This window comes from Mizuhopecten yessoensis, unplaced genomic scaffold (genome assembly GCF_002113885.1).
Source record: "Mizuhopecten yessoensis strain PY_sf001 unplaced genomic scaffold, ASM211388v2 scaffold11169, whole genome shotgun sequence".
Lineage (NCBI taxonomy): Eukaryota > Metazoa > Mollusca > Bivalvia > Pectinida > Pectinidae > Mizuhopecten > Mizuhopecten yessoensis.
Window position 1 is genome coordinate 316,159 of NW_018408914.1, and position 23,629 is coordinate 339,787.

The 23,629-nt window shown below is 36.9% G+C and overlaps 1 protein-coding gene across 7 annotated transcripts in view; it reads left to right on the top strand.

Annotated features, from left to right (window-relative positions):
* Nucleotides 1–19,851, top strand: part of LOC110467325 (guanine nucleotide exchange factor for Rab-3A-like) — a 46,007-nt gene extending 26,156 nt beyond the window's left edge. For 4 of the 7 annotated variants that reach the window (XM_021524423.1, XM_021524424.1, XM_021524427.1 and 1 more), the window contains 9 exons: nucleotides 9,019–9,217; nucleotides 9,757–9,852; nucleotides 10,379–10,456; nucleotides 10,762–11,016; nucleotides 12,665–12,796; nucleotides 13,149–13,228; nucleotides 14,434–14,533; nucleotides 15,086–15,152; nucleotides 15,553–15,641. In XM_021524423.1, the coding sequence (XP_021380098.1) occupies nucleotides 9,019–9,217; nucleotides 9,757–9,852; nucleotides 10,379–10,456; nucleotides 10,762–11,016; nucleotides 12,665–12,796; nucleotides 13,149–13,228; nucleotides 14,434–14,533; nucleotides 15,086–15,152; nucleotides 15,553–15,623 (1,078 nt within the window). In that variant the 3' untranslated portion in view covers nucleotides 15,624–15,641. Of the gene's footprint in view, nucleotides 1–9,018; nucleotides 9,218–9,756; nucleotides 9,853–10,378; nucleotides 10,457–10,761; nucleotides 11,017–12,664; nucleotides 12,797–13,148; nucleotides 13,229–14,433; nucleotides 14,534–15,085; nucleotides 15,153–15,552; nucleotides 18,645–18,744 lie in introns of those variants that run through there. The other 3 variants (XR_002464839.1, XR_002464840.1, XM_021524422.1) reach the window with 3 other exon arrangements.
* The last annotated feature ends 3,778 nt before the right edge of the window (nucleotides 19,852–23,629 follow it).

Genomic DNA, 23,629 nt, shown 5'->3' on the forward strand with positions numbered 1-23,629 from the left:
AGATGGGCTAACCAGACATGAATATATTGGTAAGAGCTGAAGTGGGTCATAATCCTGTTGTGTATAACGAGGAAGATCCACCACAGGGTGTATGGTTAGGGGAGGGGATTGTACTGGAATGTATAGGTATAACACCATCTGGAGCAGCAGCACCACAGGGGGTATGGTTAGGGGAGGGGATTGTACTGGAATGTATAGGTATAGCACCATCTGGAGCAGCAGCACCACAGGGTGTATGGGTAGGGGAGGGGATTGTACTGGAATGTATAGGTATAACACCATCTGGAGCAGCACCACCACAGGGTGTATGGTTAGGGGAGGGGATTGTACTGGAATATATAGGTATAACACCATCTGGAGCAGCAGCACCACAGGGGGTATGGTTAGGGGAGGGGATTGTACTGGAATGTATAGGTATAACGCCATCTGGAGCAGCAGCACCACAGGGTGTATGGTTAGGGGGGGGGATTGTACTGGAATGTATAGGTATAACACCATCTGGAGCAGCATCACCACAGGGTGTATGGTTAGGGGAGGGGTTTGTACTGGAATGTATAGGTATAACACCATCTGGAGCAGCATCACAGGGTGTATGGTTATGGGAGGGGATTGTACTGGAATGTATAGGTATAACACCATCTGGAGCAGCATCACCACAGGGAGGATGGTTAGGGGAGGGGATTGGACTGGAATGTATAGGTATAAAACCATCTGGAGCAGCAGCACCACAGGGGGGATGGTTAGGGGAGGGGATTGTACTGGAATGAATAGGTATAACACCATCTGGAGCAGAAGCACCACAGGGTGTATGGTTAGGGGAAGGGATTGCACTGGAATGTATAGGTATAACACCATCTTGAGCAGCAGCACCACAGGGGGTATGGTTAGGGAAGGGGATTGTAATGGAATGTATAGGTATAACACCATCTGGAGCATCATCACAGGGTGTATGGTTATGGGATGGGATTGTACTTGAATTTATAGGTATAACACCTTCTGGAGCAGCAGCATCACAGGGTGTATGGTTAGGGGAGGGGATTGTACTGGAATGAATAGGTATAACACCATCTGGAGCAGCATCCCCACAGGGTGTATGGTTAGGGGAGGGGATTGGACTGGAATGTATAGGTATAAAACCATCTGGAGCAGCAGCACCACAGGGGGTATGGTTAGGGAAGGGGATTGTAATGGAATGTATAGGTATAACACCATCTGGAGCAGCATCACCACAGGGTGTATGGTTAGGGGAGGGGTTTGTACTGGAATGTATAGGTATAACACCATCGGGAGCAGCAGCACCACAGGGGGTATGGATAGGGGAAGGGATTGTACTGGAATGTATAGGTATAAGACCATCTGGAGCAGCATCACCACAGGGTGTATGGGTAGGGGAGGGGATTGTACTGGAATGTATAGGAATAACACCATCTGGAGCAGCATCACCACAGGGTGTATGGTTAGGGGGGGGGATTGTACTGGAATGTATAGGTATAAGACCATCTGGAGCAGCATCACCACAGGGCGTATGGTTAGGGGAGGGGATTGTACTGGAATGAATAGGTATAACACCATCTGGAGCAGCAGCACCACAGGGTGTAGGGTTAGGGGAAGGGATTGTACTGGAATGTATAGGTATAAAACCATCTGGAGCAGCAGCACCACAGGGTGTATGGTTAGGGGAAGGGATTGCACTGGAATGTATAGGTATAACACCATCCGGAGCAGCAGCACCACAGGGTGTATGGTTAGGGAAGGGGATTGTAATGGAGTGTATAGGTATAACACGATCTTGAGCAGCAGCACCACAGGGTGTATGGTTAGGGAAGGGGATTGTAATGGAATGTATAGGTATAACACCATCTGGAGCAGCAGCATCACAGGGTTAAGTTAGGCTGTCAAATTAAACAATCAGTTAAAACAAACATTTATATAGTCCCAAGGGTAAAATATCACCACACTGACTGCGATGGGTCAGAGATCTAAGAGGAGCTCTTATTAAAACAGGTAACATGTACAACAAAGGGACGCCCTTGGGAAACTTATTTGATTTTAATTTATATATATCAACATTACATCATAGTATAATATCTTGAATAAATAATTTAACTCTTGGATTTCTTCTAAACATTTTGAATTTTATTTGGTCAGAGTAAACAATCAGAAATGCAAATATTAAAATTTGATCAGCAGAAAGGAATTTTGTATTTATAGTCTACCACAAGTTTCAGAAAAGAAAAAGTTTTTTGCCTAACCAAAAATCGATTATCTTTGAATGCATATAAATCATAAAGCATACTGACAAATTCAACGTTCATTTGGAATGGCTGAGCATACATACCATATTTTGTGTAATATACCTTAATTGATTGCAATTTGATAATAGTAATAATGCACTTTGTACAGACACCGCCCTTCTCTTGTAACCACAAACAACAAAGAATAAGTACTACCTATATATATATACAAGGATCACTGAAGTACCGGACATCCTGGATAAGTCAGTCACTACACATCTTGTATTACTCATATTACTGGTATTATACAATGTGTAGATGAACCCTGACACTCCAGTATTGTGTAGTGTATATATTATTAAGACATATAAAGACGAATTTGAAAAAGTATAAATTAGATATACTTGGATGTGCTTGTTTTGTAAAACCTCTGAGTATATGATGAAGATGCTTTGATGTAGATGAATGACTGTTTTTCTGATCCCAGAGAAGATTCATGTTGTGCGGTAATGTCCTCCTTACGTTTCATAAGAACTTCCACCTGGAAATCTTCAATTATTTTATGCAAATATATGTATCAACATAATTGGAACATTTTCTCTTACATGAGCTGGTATGATCTTCTTTAAAGTATGTATTGATTGATGTTGGGAGATGTGTAAGATTGTCTGTGTCTACATACATCCCTATACACTGGTACTAGACAGTAGAGATGTGTAGGTCTGTCTGCAGCTGTATACCCCCTATACACTGGTATAAGACAGTAGAGATGTGTAGGTTTGTCCATCTGTATACCCCCTATACACTGGTACTAAACAGTAGAGATGTGTAGGTCTGTCTGCAGCTGTATACCCCCTATACACTGGTACTAAACAGTAGAGATGTGTAGGTCTGTCTGCAGCTGTATACCCCCTATACACTGGTATAAGACAGTAGAGATGTGTAGGTTTGTCCATCTGTATACCCCCTATACACTGGTACTAAACAGTAGAGATGTGTAGGTCTGTCTATCTGTCTACCCCCTATACATTGGTATTAGACAGCAGAGATGTGTAGGTCTATCTGCAGCTGTATCCCCCCTATACACTGGTATTAGACAGGAGAGATGTGTAGGTCTGTCTATCTGTATACCCCCTATATACACTGGTACTAGACAGGAGAGATGTGTAGGTCTGTCTATCTGTATTCCCCCTATCCATTGGTATTAGACAGTAGAGATGTTACATGAGCTGGTATGATCTTCTTTAAAGTATATTTTGATTGATGTTGGGAGATGTGTAAGATTGTCTGTGTCTACATACATCCCTATCAATGTTACTAGACAGTAGAGATGTGTAGGTCTATCTGCAGCTGTATACCCCCTATACACTGGTACTAGACAGGAGAGATGTGTAGGTCTGTCTATCTGTCTACCCCCTATACATTGGTATTAGACAGTAGAGATGTTACATGAGCTGGTATGATCTTCTTTAAAGTATATTTTGATTGATGTTGGGAGATGTGTAAGATTGTCTGTGTCTACATACATCCCTATCAATGTTACTAGACAGTAGAGATGTGTAGGTCTATCTGCAGCTGTATCCCCCCTATACACTGGTATTAGACAGGAGAGATGTGTAGGTCTGTCTATCTGTCTACCCCCTATACATTGGTATTAGACAGTAGAGATGTTACATGAGCTGGTATGATCTTCTTTAAAGTATGTATTGATTGATGTTGGGAGATGTGTAAGATTGTCTGTGTCTACATACATCCCTATACACTGGTACTAGACAGTAGAGATGCGTAGGTCTGTCTATCTGTATACCCCCTATACATTGGTATTGAGACAGTAGAGATGTGTAGGTCTGTTTATCTGTATACCCCCTATACACTGGTAGTAGACAGTAGAGATGTGTAGGTTTGTCTATCTGTATTCCCCCTATACACACTGGTACTAGACAGTAGAGATGCGTAGGTCTGTCTATCTGTATACCCCCTTTATACACTGGAATTAGACAGTAGAGATGTGTATAGGTTTGTCTATCTGTATACCCCCTATATACTGGTACTAGACAGTAGAGATGTGTATGTCTGTCTGTCTGTATACCCCCTATACACACTGGTTCTAGACAGTAGAGATGTGTAGGTTTGTCCATCTGTATACCCCCTATACACTGGTATAAGACAGTAGAGATGTGTAGGTTTGTCTATCTGTATTCCCCCTATACACACTGGTACTAGACAGTAGAGATGCGTAGGTCTGTCTATCTGTATACCCCCTTTATACACTGGAATTAGACAGTAGAGATGTGTATAGGTTTGTCTATCTGTATACCCCCTATATACACTGGTACTATACAGTAGAGATGTGTAGGTCTGTCTGCAGCTGTATACCCCCTATACACTGGTATTAGACAGGAGAGATGTGTAGGTCTGTCTATCTGTCTACCCCCTATACATTGGTATTAGACAGCAGAGATGTGTAGGTCTATCTGCAGCTGTATACCCCCTATACACTGGTACTAGACAGCAGAGATGTGTAGGTCTGTCTATCTGTATGCCCCCTATATACACTGATACTAGACAGTAGAGGTGTGTAGGTCTGTCTATCTGTATACCCTCTATACACTGGTACTAGACAGTAGAGCTGTGTAGGTCTGTCTATCTGTATACCCCCTATACATTGGTATTGAGACAGTAGAGATGTGTAGGTCTGTATAGAGGTACCCCCTATATAGTAGAGATGTGTAGGTTTGTCTATCTGTATACCCCCTATATACTGGTACTAGACAGTAGAGATGTGTATGTCTGTCTGTCTGTATACCCCCTATACACACTGGTATTAGACAGTAGAGATGTGGAGGTCTGTCTATCTGTATACCCCCTTTATACACTGGAATTAGACAGTAGAGATGTGTATAGGTTTGTCTATCTGTATACCCCCTATACATTGGTATTGAGACAGTAGAGATGTGTAGGTCTGTTTATCTGTATACCCCCTATACACTGGTATAAGACAGTAGAGATGTGTAGGTTTGTCTGTCTGTATACCCCCTATATACACTGGTACTATACAGTAGAGATGTGTAGGTCTGTCTATCTGTCTACCCCCTATACATTGGTATTAGACAGTAGAGATGTTACATGAGCTGGTATGATCTTCTTTAAAGTATATTTTGATTGATGTTGGGAGATGTGTAAGATTGTCTGTGTCTACATACATCCCTATCAATGGTACTAGACAGTAGAGATGTGTAGGACTGTCTATCTGTATACCCCCTATACATTTGTATTAGACAGTAGAGATGTGTAGGTCTATCTGCAGCTGTATACCCCCTATACACTGGTATAAGACAGTAGAGATGTGTAGGTTTGTCTGTCTGTATACCCCCTATATACACTGGAATTAGACAGTAGAGATGTGTATAGGTTTGTCTATCTGTATACCCCCTATACATTGGTATTGAGACAGTAGAGATGTGTAGGTCTGTATAGAGGTACCCCCTATATAGTAGAGATGTGTAGGTTTGTCTATCTGTATACCCCCTATATCCACTGGTACTAGACAGTAGAGATGTGTAGGTCTATCTGCAGCTGTATCCCCCCTATACACTGGTATTAGACAGTAGAGATGTGTAGGTCTGTATAGAGGTACCCCCTATATATAGGCACTGATGCTGAATAATAAAGAGCTGACTAACTGTAAATACCAATTACTGCTATTTTAATAGTTGATTTAGCAAGCATGGTCAGCTTTTTATTGTATTGGGAATATGATTTTTAAATTTCTGATAAAGCTGTTCATGCTTTGAGTTCAACAACCTACATGTATTTGAGAACTTACAATATGGCTTGAACCCTATTAACTGAGAACTGAAACGACTGAAGTGCTGTTTGACCTTTGAATTATGTACCTAAATGTGATTTATACTGCATGTACATGTCAGAGGCAAGTCAAATACATTAGATATAGCCATGTACTTAATACTATACACTTATACACCGCAATGTGTCGTACAGTTATACAGTTATTCCTGGCCCATATTTATGATGGTATACAATCAATAACTGTTTATAGGAGCTAACAATCTTTATGTCAAAGATTTGCATCAGTCAGCAATTTTTGTGGAAATTGATGGATATCTTTTTTTCCTTGAAGTAACAAAATTAATTTACATGTGATGTTTTGACAAATGATGCAGTTTTGAAAGTCAATAAGGTCAAAGATTTCAGCTGCGTGTAATTTTCCCTTGCATGTGTATCACAACAGCAGCCATGCATTGACTAAATGGTGTTTTAAATAATTTTCCTTCCAGTTTGTTAAGGAATTTAAATTTAAACCATTTAAGCTTGTTGAGTAATAAAATATACAAAATATAAAGAATTGTTATTATGGAAGCTGAGATCAATGTTTAAGAGATGAATTTCATAACATGCCTGGATGATTTTGTAGAGTTTGTTTTGATCCTGAAGCCTACTTACTCAGAAATTATATAATTACAGAAGTAAATGTGTCACCAGGTTATTTGGGTAGAATATGATATCAGGAAGACAATTAAAGCCTTAAATGTGCTGAAAATGATATAGAATCCAGTAAATACGGATGTTGTGTAAGCAAAGTCATGTATTCATCAGCAGGAGATAGCTATGATAAACGACACTGTAACCTTGATATAGGTATAAGGTATTGAAATTGACATGGGTGGAGATTTCTATATGTTAATCCAGCTATTTTTAGCTGTTTCTGTCATGCACAGTGAAGTGATGTATGTAAAAATCTTTATCACCATTGTGGCTGCTGGCCAATGGATGTAATGTATTGTCAATGACATCTGCATTTTACCCAGTCGGGAAAACCTACTTCTTATATAAATGTAACACTTTCCAGAACAGCCTGATCATCATATAAGCCTATACTTAATTAGGTTTATGGATTGTAATGAAAGGCTGGTCATAATTGCTAACTTTAAAATAAACAATCCAATGTCACATTCATTTGGTGCCTGGATGCCTTTTGATAAGCATGTAAGTAGAAACGTTCGTCCTCACCAGTATAGTTAAGTCCATATTAGCCCAGTGTTCAATTTCACTTTCACCATGTTATGACTGGAAATGTTATGCTGACTTCTAATATCTGCTAGCAAACAAAAAAAAGCAAAAGATTGACTACGAAAAAAAATTCCTGGTATACAATAGCATGGGCTGTATATGTGAGAGCTTCTGTAATGGTATATGTATGGCATACTTATCGTCATCTGTCTTTCATGAACCTGCCATTGTCATTATGGTTGTCCAGCATCTTACTGTAAATTTTCATTTAAATTACTTAGATCCATATGGGGTAAATTTGAGACTAGATATTTGGCCATTATATACCTAGCTTGCTGGGGTCGAGGGCTAGACTCAATCATGATCAGTTGATTGTTAGTGTATAGTTTACAGTGTATGAGGAATTTTTTAGAACTCTATTGAAAATTTAACTTATATCTTCTACAATTTAAATTTGAATTTTAATATTTAATGCACATATTGGATATACATTATATACACTTCCAAAGTTGTAATTCACTGTCTGAAATGCTTGTGCAAGAAAAAGCAATCTGGTCATATAATAAACTGCACTAAGAGATTTTAGAATATTTGTGATTACATAAAAAGATATACTGTAGGTGTAACTTGCTAAGGTTGTGATGACAACATACATAACCAGATATATGTCAGTATGTTTTCCAGGTGGAGATAGCCGGTAGGCAAAATGGTACTTGTTACTCAGGTTCGCGGTCACATTAACACCTACAGGGGGTTATAGGTCAGTTTTGTGACGTCACTCAGCGTGATATTTACACCGAGGGGAGAATGCGGACGAGTGTGTACCAGGACATCAGTGATAGGGCTATTACTTGTCTCTCTATACATATTTAAGCAGGTACATTACCATACAGCACTGAAGGCCTCCCTATATAGGTACAGTTTACAAACATTAAGCTAGCAAAGAGCTGTAACCTAGAGATAGATATCAATACTTTGTAGATATTGAAAGAAAATTGAAGTTCAAATGACATACATTTGATTTTACTTTAATGTATGTCTTGGCACAAATTGGTTGTAGAAGAATAAATGTATATAACAGCTATATGTAGCGAGAACCTAGGGGCATGGTAGGTGTACTAACATATGGGCACTTCAGTCTACAAAACTCTGGTGTCATGTTGTGATACAGACATGGTAATGATAACCTTGTTTAAAATACATTGAAAGTCATTTATATGATATAATTAATACATATAAAATGGTTATTGGTAATGTTTTAACTTTAAAATTCATCGTGCTTAACCAATTAAGTGTTTTATTATTCAGAACGATGTTTGCAATGACAAGGAGTGATATTTTTTGCCAAGTTTTGGGTTCGTGGTAGGATTTAGTATTATGATACATAATTACTGTATATTTAAACTAATGATGAGAAATGACCTCATTGTTTGACATTTCCTTTTTTCCAGTTGATGTTGTTTGAATCCACATTAATTAAGAAGTAAAAAATGCACCGACATCCATAAAATCAAGTTCTTTATTCTTTGAAAGGGCATATTGACATGAGCAAATGCAGATTTGATTATTTTTTTCTTCTTTTGATTTCTATCATTAAATGTAAATATTTTCAATTCAGGATCAATATCTTAAGTTTTTTAACGCTACTATTATATGTTCCTACATACAGCTTTACGGTACTACCTGGTTTTACAACTACAAATATATGTTGTCGTTATGATGCTTTAATTGATATGTGTCCCTCTGCCCACAGGCCTGACAATGAGACCACCTACATCAACAGTGACACGACCGAGCTGAGGCAGGCTAACGTGCGCGCACGGGGGGAGCTGCGACATGCCATGTCTGAGATCTTGCCCAATGAGCCTGTCAGAAGGCGGAGTCAAACCATGGCCAACGCGAAAGAACACGCCTGCAGTCGTTTACAGGAGGAGCTACAGAAGGCCCAGGATGTGAGTACAGAGGACAATACAGATAGAACAAATCATACCATTTATACACAGTTATATTTAATATGAATGAGTCAGTGATAAAAGTTGTCCAGGTATTACAACTAATCAGGGTTTGACATTATCTTGTGTGTTTGTTCTTTCTGCTGCACTGTTATATGTCTGTCCAATCACATGTTTATAATTAGTTGGAGGATTTGTTTGCATGAAAGAACTGGGTCCGTATTCATGGAATTGTTCTCATGCTCAAGCACGGATTTTGCCCTCAAACCAACTTTCTTGTAACTCACTTAAATCCTGTCAAATAATCAAAAAGCCAAATGTAAACATGAAAAACAGTATTCGGCTTTAAGTTTCTTGATATTTTTTCCAAAGCATTAATAAAATCAGAATCTATTATTGATTTATTACTGGGACAACAAATTAGGTTTGAGCACAGACACCTTGCTTGAGCATGAGAACGGTTTCATGAATAGGGGCCCTGAACTTTGATATAAGGAGTATAAGAAGATTTGTGACTTGTATGATATGTTTGTATCCAGGAACTAAAGTTGAGGGATGAGGAGTGTGAAAAGCTGCTGAAGGTGAGAGACCAGATGGGTGAGGAGCTAGAAGAACTCACTGCCTGTCTGTTTGAGGTAAGATTTAACATTTAACAAGAAATGCATGTTACCCTTTTGTAAATTGTGACTTTCTTCCATTTTGGTTTCTGGACGGTCATAACTGATTTGTAGTTGAAGGATAATAAAAACTTTCAAAAATAGTAACATTTTTACCAAAACATAAAAACCATCCATGTAAACAGAATTTTAACATTTTTCAGAAACTAGGAATGATCAATTGCACTTTTGGACTTTTGGTGAATTTGGAAAAGAAAAGTTAATGAAAATGAATTATCTTCATCTTTTCTGTAGAAAGATCTATTGATCCTTATTATCAAATTCTGAAACTTGTGAGATAATCAATGTGTTTCCTTTTAAACATAGTTTTAATTAACTGAACAATTTTTAATAAAAAGCTTTGTTTCAACAGAGCGTAAAGGCTTTGTGTGTTGATCAACAATTTACAAAAATAGTCTATGATAATTGTATTTGACAGAATGCTTACCAACCAGATACTTCATTTAGTTATCTCTGTCAGTAATTATTATTTTTGTGCAAATAGGAAGCAAATAATATGGTTCAAGAAGCCAATATGAAACGGATGCATTCCGAGAAACTCCTCAAGGAGGCCACAGAAAAGGTAGGTAACCTTTGAGTTCTGTCTCCAAATTTAATATTAGCAATGTTTAAATATTTTCTGATAAAATTTAATGAAAATTGATACTCGAGGCTAAGTCTTTTTGGTACCTGATCCTTGTTTTTAGTATTAACCTTAGACATTTTTAAAGATACTTTTTCATTTATGGACTAGAACATTTTGTAGACCAAACAGCTGGTCACTTTACGCTTTACTGTTAGACTGAAAATTGGAAAATTATGGAATAATGTTCTTTGCCAGTTTTGGTAAAAAAATAAATATCCTGCATAATATATTTTTACCACTAGATTGAGGTATTGGAGGCAGAGGTTGTGGCCCTGAAACAGCTGGTCCTAACATCTACACCTAGCTCCCCAAACAAGCATCTGCACCCCCAAATAGACACCCTCAAGCCTGAGGCTGCTAACAAGAAGGAAAAAGAAAAGACTAGCAAACCATTCTGGAAAACACATCGGCGGTCAACGAGTCACCATGAGTTTACTCGTGAAGCCCGACAGGAAGTACAGGCCCAACAGGAGGCCAAGAATGACCGCTGCAGTGATGTAAGTTGGGACTAACTTGGATTTTCAGTCAAGTAGAATTTCTTTTTTTTTAGCATCTCACTCACATGTTTTCTAAGTTTAAGAAAAAAAGATTATGTACAGAGAGAATTTGAGATGGTTCTGTCTCATAAATTAAACATATTCTTACCTATTGCGATACAGTAAAATTTCTTTCTCATCCAAACAACTTCCACCAATAGAAGAAAATTAGCACAAGGTTTGACAGATACATATATGAGACTATGATATATAAGTGTTTGGTTGGTAAGACGTAAGACACATTGGAGCACATGTTTTATATAACTACACGATACCAGTCACTGGCATACATAATACAATGTAGCTACAGACAAACAAAGAAGGGATTAGTTTCATATTTTTCACTATCATAGAGCATGACTTTGAAAAATACTAATGAATAACGAAGTATGCTATATATACATGCTGGTATATCACTAAATCATCAATACAGATTAATACACGGGTCGACTTCAGGCTCTTGTCTCCCTAGAGAGTTACTCAGGCTTTTAGTCCGTCTCCATTACCACAGTGTTAAAAGCCTGCCTGTAATAACACTGCTGTTGGTCAATGATCTCCCTCCCCGGGGATTACTTTTAGTTTCTCCTCAACATGTCATCCCACCTAGATATTTCATTGTACTGTGCTCAAGTTGTATATAATATGGGCTTGATAGAGATTAGACTCGCTTTGTCTGGTATCTGTAGGAGTATCAAACTCTCCCCACATATTCTCAGTATATATATTAAGTGATTTGTTTGGAAATTAGTTTTATGGAATATATCACTCTGAATTAAAAAAAATAACCCCCTAATTGTTACCATAAATATTTTAATGGGTCAATTATGATATAATATGAGATTTGATTTTCTTGACTGAATTTTAATCACAAAAATCTAAACAATATTGATGTTGATTAAATTGCCATATAAAATGCTTTAAACTAATTTCTTACTGATAAAATGTCAAACTATTACCATGACTAACAATATGTAAGCATTGCGGCAAGGCTAAAGATGGAATATTTTTTTTCAGGGACATACCTATGATTTCTGAGAAAAATCAGTCTTTTGTGATGATTCGCAATGAGAGATATAAAAGGCTGAAGTAGCTTAGTAACATTTTGTTTACTGTATAGAGAGTCCTCCTTTCATTAACATTTTAAACAATTTAATCTATCTTCCTGTGTCTGTATGAGATCGATTATAAAAGTGATAAAATCATAGGTTAGCAATAACCAAAAAATAAAGAAATCACATATATCTTCTTTTAAACAAAATTTAAAAGACGTTTACAGTTTAGAAAATTCAATTTATCAACTCATGGATAAATACTTAATTTGATATAAATATTTTAAACAGTTCAGTCATAAAATCATTTTCCACATACTTAAGTGCAAAAATGCTATTCATTAGCATAGAAAAAATATGTACTTTCCAGTTACTAGTAAGCACACAGAATATCCCGAGATAAAATGTTTTGTGGAAGAACATATTTTCTGTTAAATAGGTTTATAATGTTTCTGATAATTCCAATTAAGAACGAAACATTGATATAGTTTTGTGGCAAAAGTCATTCATAATTAAACAGAACAACAGATTCCCCAATGACAAATGTATTCTTATGTTAGCAGATTGACCCTGTATTCTTTGAGGAGTTTGTGAGGTGGAGGAAGAGTCCACGCCTGTCCAAGGACACAGACTTCCTGTCCAGGATGTACATGGAGGACATCAGTCCCTGTCTCAACTTCACTAATAAACAGGTAAGACACCAGTGACAGAAAGGCAGGAGATACCTGCTTAGTTAGCCTCCGACTGTAATACATGTCCAAAAAGTTACTATCATAATGATACCTAACGATGCCTGGTTAATTTAAATTGTTTCAGCATAACAGGGTTGAAAAATGGATGATGAAAAGTATATTATATTACTTGTGAAAGATAACTCCTATCTTTGCACTTGTCATGTCTGGAACACCCAGAGCTGCTGTTCTAAAAAATAAGAATTAAACATCATGACTCTGTAAAAGAGCGCTGAAAAGTTTAAAAGAAATTGGCTATGTCTTTTTTTTGTTTCTTTTTTTGTATTGAAAACTTTTACTGTTTTGTTTGTAGTTGTCCGAAAATGTAAAAGACTGTGTAGAAAGCAATACACTGACCATAGAACCCATTCCAGGTGACAGTTCCTACCCAAGGTAAGGTTTGTTGACTCGAGGACAGACTGTCGTAGTAAGGGACTTGCTGTTCTATACATCACTCGTTAGATGACCAGTACTAATGACCTTAAATTACCTTGTCACTTCATTATTATATTTATCCCCCAACGTGTATCATTTTGTGTAGGGCATATTTCACACTCTAACACCCATAATTGTCAATTTATATATGAGGATCTCTCACAATTAGGATGGTGGAGAAATCAAGTCCCCCCACTATGCACAGAGTTATGGCCCTTCGTTTATATTTATACTTCGGTTTGTGTGAAGTTTGTTGACTATGTTTTGCTTTTAATACTTTACTTAGTTACCTACGTACTAATAAAAAGTAGACCTGGCTTGGTCTACTCTACGGACTGATATACAGTAAACCTGGCTTGGTCTACTCTACGGACTGATATACAGTAGACCTGGCTTGGTCTACTCTACAGACTGATATACAGTAGACCTGGTTTGCTCTACTCTACGTACTAATAAAAAGTAGACCTGGCTTGGTCTACACTACGGACTGATATACAGTAGACATGGCTCGGTCTACTCTACGGACTGATATACAGTAGACCTGGCTTGCTCTACTCTACGTACTAATAAAAAGTAGCACTGGCTTGGTCTACTCTACGGACTGATATACAGTAGACCTGGCTTGGTCTACTCTACGGACTGATATACAGTAGACATGGCTTGCTCTACTCTACGGACTGATATACAATAGAGCTGGCTTGCTCTACTCTACGGACTGATATACAATAGAGCTGGCTTGCTCTACTCTACGGACTGATATACCGTAGACCTGGCTTGGTCTACTCTACAGACTGATATACAGTAGACCTGGCTTGCTCTATTCTACGGACTGATATATAGTAGACCTGGCTTGGTCTACTCTAAAACATCACGGTTGATTAACATTTAGTGGAGGTTCATTGTAAATTGTCATTTTAGTGGAAACATATTTTGATGTCATATAAAAAAAATACATTAGTCAGGAGAGTGTTAGTGAGGAAGTTATGCCAATCTTTATAGTTCTCTCCCACTGGTTAAGTGTTTAAATGACAGATTTCGTTTCAAATTTGAAATGGTTTACAGTAGATTGTGATTGGATGTTGAATGATGTTGCTTAGTAACTACAAGTTATCATCAATCACTGCAACTGAAGGCAGACTGATATTAATGTTGTTTGTTTACAGGAGATGTTGTCTTACAGAGAACAATAGGCTGTGTAATTACAAAATCAAACTGGGCGAGGATGTCACCTGGTACTCCATATCACAGCTCTGTAGAAATAGGGTGAGTATAATCTAGATCAGGAGTCAGTATCTTCTTCACATCTTTTAACTCATTCACCCGTGAAATTTCATAATGAACTATTTCAACCTTTGAATTGGAAGAGTTCAAATGTGTTTTCAGGGGTGAATGAGTTAAATTCATGACATCATATTTGTTGTATCAATTGCTATGATTGAAACTCTAGTGAACAATTTACAAACAAGTCTTTATTGAAGGCATAACACTAGTTATACATGACTACATATACCAATGGTATGTACACTGTGTTACACGAGTGTTCTATATCTTTATATATAAAAAAATCACTCTTCAGTGACAGCGTTGTCACAGTTAACACAAGTTTGGTATGCAATCGTATCTATCCAGACTCCTTGGTTTCTGTAGGAGCATCCTGTGAGCATTGTCATTTCTCATGTGAAAATTTGTTAACTTAGACATTTTCAGCAGTAATCAAAGTATCAGGTTACAAGGTTCAACTTTAATTCACTTCAGATTTGTTAATGATAATTGATATCTGCAATATACCTAGTGTATTTTCTATTGTCGTTTCAGATTGCTTCTGTGTGTGATTTTTATACCTACATCAGATACATACACCAAGGACTTGTCAAAAGCGAGAGTAAGCACTGCAACACACATTGTTGTTTACTGTTTATTGTTAGATGTTTATATCATGTTATTGTCAGTTACACTGTTCAGATCAAAATACATTTTGTCTGATGAAATATTTTAACATTGCTTTGGTAGAATGATTTTGTGTGAATTCTGTACTGAGTATTTGGGCACTTTGATATTGATATTGATATCTCCGTCTGGAGAGGAACAGGGTTTAACATCTTATATTTAATTTATCTTAATTAGAAATGTAACAACGGCTTGTTATGAACTGGGTAATTTTAATTTAATTGTTATCAAAGGGTTAACAGGTTCCTTTTTGTGATTTGAACTTTTTTTTAAAGTAATGAATTTATGTCAGTTGTGAAAAAAGCTCAGACAAAATATTTTCTAACATTTTTCAGATAAAGAAGCATTTTATGAAATTGCAAGACTACGAAAGAAGATGGCCCTTGCAAGGCTGGGCTACTCCTGATCCTAGTCGTGGATTTAACAGTTGATACTTGCCAGTCCTGTATGAAAAGTGAATGTTTGTGGTTATAAATGTCTAGTTTTTTAAATTGAGTGGTTATAATTCTAAGCAGACAACATTGTTTCTATAGAATGAAATACCAGGATTTTAAATGTGCATAACAAGTGTTACTGTGCCATTTTTGAATGAGATGTGATTGGAACACTTTTGGCTACTATTGACAGTAGCTTTGTTGGGAATAAGTGGAACTGGACAATTTATGTAGGCTGATAATGACATGGTCACAGTTCTTGGGACCAATGGGTCTGTCTCTATTAACTAATCCATCTGTTCTGTCCACTAAACTAGTCTCCTTATGTTATGTTACACATACTAAGGGAGATAACTCTTTGTTGGTTGTTTTGTACCGTATTTGAATTTTAAATTTGATATTTGACTATGAAGCTATACGACTAAACTTTACTTTGTTGTGATAAAACATATATTAAATCCCCTTCCACTGTCACTGATATAGATGATCAGTACAGATATATCTTTCAAAACCCTAAATCATTGATACAGCAAATCATTTTTCTTATTTTATGTAACAGTCACAATCTACAGATATTTGGGTGATAATCAAACTTGTTAATTTTTGTACCAGTTTTTATAGTTGTTTTGGATTGAATGTATGCTAGACATGTATAAAAGTGTGTTAGAAATAGATTTCAGCAGATTTATTTAAACACTGGAAAAAATTAATATTGATTGTAATCAGAATGAAGTCTGACATGCAGTGCTATAAATTCCTTGATTTTAACAGTTAGCTCCCCTCCATGTCTGTCCTAATTTTTATGGAGCAAGGGAGATAACTTGTACATATAGAATGTATATAAATGTTCTGTAGTGGTGTGTGAGATCTGTGTTGGAGATATCTGTGGTAATTGAAGACTTACAAACACAGGAGGTGTTTCAGTGATACGTTTTGCAGTGGAAATGCATATTTTCATGTGCACACAATAATTAGAATTAAATCTTTTTATGTTTACAAAATAGCAATCAAAATCAAGTGCAGCAAAATTGAAAAACTAGAAAAAATGAATAATATTAATGGAAATCACTTATAATTTGATTTAAAAGAGCATTCATAATCGAACATAGAGATTATATGAATTGAATTTTTCAAAATATATATAAGATTTGGTCTGGTATCTGTCTGCTGTGTCTGTGAGAGTCCGGCTGATAGCCTTGTGGATACTTGTACAGCTATAATACTCAGACATGATTAGTTTTGTAGAGTCATTGTTACAGTGTACATATATATATATAAGTGTTGACGTTTTAAACATACACTAATTAACTGAAATTGAAATTGTCACCTGTCCAATTTTGCATTGGACTTATTTGACATATACCTGGGTATATAGGAAACTGTTACATTAAATTGTTTAAAAATATTAATATTTGACAGGAGATATAATCCCACATCTAATTATGATTTTCCCATTATTGCTTTCATATCAGCAAAGAGAAATTATTTCAATCAAATTCACACTTCATCTGAAGTCAGCATGCTTAACTTAACACCTAATCAAATACAACGTGTAAATTACAAGTAACAAAAGCTGTTATTAATATAATGGTAAATTTATATAAATTTGTACATTTTGTAATTAGAAACTTTTATTTTATATAACCTACATATATATTGTGAAATACTGTCACAGGAACGGCCCACTGATGCAATGAGTTAGAGGTCGCCACTGACTACAAAGTGCAATATTTGTCTATTTCTAGTGTGATCCCTAGTGTTGACCGTTCTAACCAGGTATAAACTGTAGGAACCTCACTGAGGTGACCCACACTGTTATATAGTCTTATAAAATGTATTACCTTACAGATGAACTGTAGGAACCTCACTGAGGTGACCCACACAGTTATAGTCTTATAAAATGTATTACCTTACAGATGAACTCATTTCATATCTACTTCCAAGAAACTTTCCACTCTGAGAAATTCCATTTTCAAGGTAGCATATACGAAGATGTAAACTTAACATATTTAACATCTGGAAGACCTGTTAGATCAAGTAGTATTGATTGTTTATACATAATTAGCAGATATTGCTAGTGGCATATGACAGGCTAATAATACTCGGGACACATAGACATCACCCGTAAGGCTTTGGGTAACCAGCCTCTGATCAATAATAATTTGAAATTGATCGAAAAGACCATTGTTTACACAAGTGATATGAATTTGTAATCTTCTGTTACAATCTGGCATTAATAGTGTACGGGTAAGAGTACATCGTCTTTATTGGAATATTTAGATTTTGTACATGTTTATTCCATCAGAAGAAAACCTATTTTATGTTTAAAGTTTTCAGCAGAATTTCATGACATTTTTGGGATGTTTGTGTGAAGTGTTTATTACACAGCAGAAGTTAATCAGTACTTAGTGTGCCAAAGTTCTCCATAGCTCCCATACACACAGCTGATCCTATATATGCAATCTGTTAATTTGTTATCCATGTTGAGTTGTGCCATTTTGGAAAGAAAAGTGAATCATTTCATGATTACATTATTCTAAAAATGAAGTTGTAGGGAATTAAAATATGTTTATATGCCATAATCATATAGAAATCAGTTTGTATTTTAACTTTTTAAACAAGGCTTCTATTGAAATATAGCAAGGTAAGAAATCATTGCGGTAACTTATAATAAAAGGAATGTTCTTAATATCGATATCAATACACATCCATGGGTTGTGCTGTAACTTTCGATACACAGAGGATCCAGCCAGTATATTGAGTGGAGCAGCCGTTGATGGTGGCCGAAGTTGTTGTATTGTTTTACATGTACAGTCAATTGTATTATGGTGATATACCTGTGTGTTGTCCAGGTCTCGCAACCAACCTTCATAGTGAGAAATAGAATTACTTTTAACACTTTTTAGTATAAACATGCACTTCTTATAATTAGTATAAATGTAATTCAGCATGGAATTCAAAATTTACCTGTAGGTGTTGCCCTTTACCTGTAGGTGTTGCCCTTTACCTGTATTTGTGGCCCTTTACCTGTAGGTGTTGCCCTTTACCTGTAGGTGTCGCCATTTACCTGTATTTGTGGCCCTTTACCTGTAGGTGTTGCCCTTTACCTGTAGGTGTCACCATTTACCTGTAGGTGTCACACTTTAAATGTAGGTGTCACACTGTTTATGTAGGTGTCACACTTTAACTGTAGGTGTGGCCCTTTACCTGTAGGTGTCACACTGTATCTGTAGGTGTGGTCCTTTACCTGTAGGTGTGGTCCTTTAACTGTAGGTGTGGTCCTTTACCTGTATTTGTGGCCCTTTACCTGTAGGTGTCACACTTTAACTGTAGGTTTGGTCCTTTACCTGTAGGTGAGGCCTTTACCTGTAGGTGTGGCCCTTTACCTGTATGTGTCACACTTTAACTGTAGGTGTGGTCCTTTACCTGTAGGTGTGGCCCTTTACCTGTAGGTGTCGCACTTTAACTGTAGGTGTAGTCCTTTACCTGTAGGTGTGGTCCTTTACCTGTAGGTGTGATCCTTTACCTGTAGGTGTGGCCCTTTACCTGTAGGTGTTGCCCTTTACCTGTAGGTGTCACCTTTACCTGTAGTTGTGGCCTATGTAGGGTTTGGACTCATCAACCCTTTGAAAATAATGTTTAGGACTGGTCTGAAAAAATCTTACAATTCACTACATATGATGCAGACAACATTATATTGTTAGATATTCAGAAGAACCGTCAGGGAGGTGATTTGTTAGTATAACTTACAATACTGTAAAGTGTGAGAGTTGAGGTGAGCCAATTTAGAAGCTTCAGATCGGGAGTGTTGCTCTCGGATTATACTATTGTATTGGTGTTTAGAGAGGGGTATTGTTGTTGGACATCAATAACATTAAATGGTTGATTCTCCCCATTATAGGTTGTTAAAAGTTATAAGTGATATTGATTGTTTACTGTTTCATCAAGTTAATTCCTCCCATGACCGGCTACCTTCTGCTCCACCCTAAGGAATCCTCCACATCTCTGGTAAGACCCCTGTCCTCAGACTTCCCAGTATGTAGGGACATTTAGTCACCTTAAATATTTATTTCCCATCTTAACAATGTGAGTTACATTAAATGTGCACTTCTTATTTGTAGTTACAATAGAGTAATGTTTTATTGTGTAAAAAGTTTCATTATTTTTGTCATTTGTTTATGCCATACTTGTACGTTTTCATTATTTGTAAAATATTGAATTTATCAAATAAATTTTACAACAAGCAATCCTGTGTTAGTCTAATCCTTAAATTTCTTGCTTCTTACGTGAACTATGTAAACATGCTCGAAAGATAATGAATTATGGAACATGGAACAAAGTTGAATTTGTCATAGGTTACAGGCGTACAAGAGGCTACAGGTCCTGAGTTAGTATAAATACCTGACGGCTACATGTACTAATATCCATCCGTGTGTCAAGCTGTACAGTTGTACTTACTTTACCAAAAAGTAGTTAGTTGTGCAGTTGTATTCAGCTGATGGTAGTTATTGAGAACGTGAATTACTTGGACCTTTTTAATTCACATGGGTGTCATAATCATTAGAATAAAAAAATTGGGTCTGGAAGTCGCTGCCACCCCCCTCCCCCTTCAATTTAATGACTACGAAGATATATACAATTTACAACTGGCCTAGGGTGATGATATTTGGCCAGAAGCATGCTTGGATGAAGGGCTACCAAGTATGTTCAAATAAATGACCTTCATCAATTTTCAAGGTCACAGGGGTCAAAAATGTTAAAATCTTTAAACAACTTCTTCTGAATAACCAAGAGGCCTCGAATGATGATATTTGGCCAGTAACATCCTTGGATGAAGGGCTTCCAAGTTTGTTCAAATAAATGACCTTGCCTTATATTCAAGGTCACAGGGGTCAAATATGTTAAAAACATTCAAACAACTTCTTCTGAAAAACCAAGAGGCCTATAGGGTGATAATATTTGGCCAGTAACATGCTGGGATGAAGGGCTTCCAAGTTTGTTCAAATGAATGACCTTCATCTTTTTTCAAGGTCACAGGGTCAAATATGTTCTAAACCTTTAGACAGCTTCTTCTGAATAACCAAGAGTCCTAGGATAATGCCAGTAACATGCTGTGATGAAGGACTACCAAGTTCAAATGAATGACCCTGACATCTATATTTTAAGGTCACAGGGGTCAAATATGTTTAAAACCATTGAATGACTTCTTCTTAATAAGCAAAAGGCCAAGGGTGATGATATTTGGCCATTAACATGCTGGGATGAAGGACTACCAAGTGAATGACCTTCGCCCATATTCAATGTCACAGTGGTCAATATATGTTTAAATCTTTAAATGATTTGTTCTGTATAACCAAAAGGTCCAGGTTAATGATATTTTTCCAGAAGCATGTTGGGTTGGAAGACTATAAACTCTGTTCAACCTAATATTATAATGTCCTTGTTCCACATTCAAGGTCACAGGTGTCATAGGTTTAAATCTTTCAATAGGTTCTTATGAATGAAACACTGATATTTTTGCCTGTAGCTGTATTTTAGTCCACTTTTAAGATTACAAGTGTGAGATTAATACCAGGTGAGCGATGCAGGCCCATTGGGCCTCTTGTTTTACATAACATGAACATGTAATTCTAGCGATCTGATTTCAATATCTTCTGTTTTGTCTATACAATTCTTTCTCAATGACTCTCCCACTCTCACGCTATCTGTCGTATTACTTAAAGAGTTCGTTTCACTTCAGGTATCGCTTCTGCAGACATTCAAAAATAGCCTGTTAGCATTGTTTGCTGCCAGAATGACACTTTGCCAGACAGAAATGTTCCTCCATCATGGAATGAATTACCTGTTTTAATGAGAATAAGATACTTTTGTATGCATTGAAATGAAAGATTACCATGGCTTGCTTGCCATGTAGTTTATACAGTAACCAGTATTCCGTGTTATGCAGTTTAGCCCATGGTGATTTTTATTTTAATCTAAATTCGAGGTAATTGGCTGGCTAGATGTGATCAACTGAATTAAGCATGGAGAAAACGGGGCGACACTTTAAATATTCCACAAGAAAAAATCTTTAGAATAACATTTGAACACAGCGATGTGTCAAAAGTGATTTTGACATATTCCCCTAAATAAGACTCTCCAAAATGTAACACGGGTGTAGTGTTAAAAACTGTCGACGATACATTTGGAGTCCGTTGTACAGCTCTAAACAATCACCAACCAAAACTTTGTTACAAACAACAAGAACGATTACACGTGAATGTTTTCCAATCTGTTGGGGTTTGTCTCAAACTGTTAGAGTCATGCCGTAATGTCAATTTCAAATTACTACGGAGATTTTATTTATTGAAGTTTGCTGCCTGATGAAACTGGTAACTACAGAAAACCTGACATTGTTTCGACAAAAATGCTCCACACTTTTGTAAAAGTAGTTCGTTTAGAATGTATCGTGCATCAAAAGAAGCAACACAGAACGGTACTGTTCATTTTTCTTCGTTTTTTAAGGGAAATATGTAAATGATGTGTATATTTTTGTTTTAAATGATAATGTGATTGAAGACACTTAACATGATAACCTTTTCAATGCAGAAAATTTTATTTTCCAAACATTTTGATGACCTTGACCTCTGGTGGACCATGCCCAAAATCAGTAGCCCTCTTCACATCAGCTAGGACATTTTGAACATTGTATGATCTATCGTTCTCATGTTATCAAGTACAACACGTGCACATTTTACCATTTAAAGTGAGCAACAGCCCACCGAGACCGTAGTTTTCTGTTTGTCTGCTGTTCCACACCTTCGCAGCGTCATCGCGAAAGGATTTCTGACCACACTTGGTAGTATCCTTGGCACCTCCACAGTGTTACCTTTTCCTTAATTGGTTTAAACGTGGTATTTGTTTAAGATATTTTTTTTATAAATTGATTAAGCTTTTGTATAATTCTTAAGCAATTTACATGGGCCTGCTTACATGTAAACATCTCAATCAATTCTGGATAACAGGTCCTTGACTGGGGACATAACATCATTCTCTATAGAACGAAAAGCTCTTTCCTTAATCTTTTCTTTGTATAACTGAAGTTACAAAATTTCCAAGCAGGGGGATACAACTTTAAAATTTGTGTAATACAGGATATACATTTTTTTAAGTACACTGAGTTGTTTGATAGCCTACATAAAATGGCAACATGGACATCTCAAAATCGCTGTCAATATCAACAGTGTTTCCTTTTGTGATATGTTGGTTCCCTATTGTAAGACATTTTATTAGATCCCAGATGACCAACAATGTACTCTTATTTTGCAGATCAACACTAAGAAATTAAGCACTATAAACATTAATAAACAATGCATTGTCATCTTTATTGTTGTGTTGAAAGCCTGATTTTAAATCAGTAAAAACGTCTCTTACAGATGTAAACAATAACAAGTTTTCCCAATAGAACCTTGGGGATCTCCCTTCCTGACCCATTGACCATTTGGCAGAGCCTGACCCTTGGGAACTCCCTTCCTGAACCACTGACCACTCGACCGAGCCTGACCCTGGGAAATTCCCTTCCTGAACCACTGACCACTCGGCCGAGCCTGACCATGGGGAACTCCCTTCCTGAACAACTGACCACTCGGCCGAGCCTGACCCTGTGGAACTCAATTCCTGAACCACTGATCACTTGGCCGAGCTTGACCCTGGGGAACCCCCTTCCTGAACCACTGACCACTTGACCGAGTCTGGCCCTGGGGAACCCCTTCATGAACCACTGACCACTTGACTGAGCCTAACCCACTGCTGCCAGTCACTGAGATAAATGCTTCAAACAAATTATTTTTTGATGTCATTGCATTTCTCTCCTTAACTAATATTCGGCTATCGAATTATTTAGAAAAAATCAACTCAACAATTTTGATCAAATGGATTTTTGAAAACTCAAACTATGGGCAGATAAGGAAGAAGTAAAATTATCTGGGAAATTCTTTAC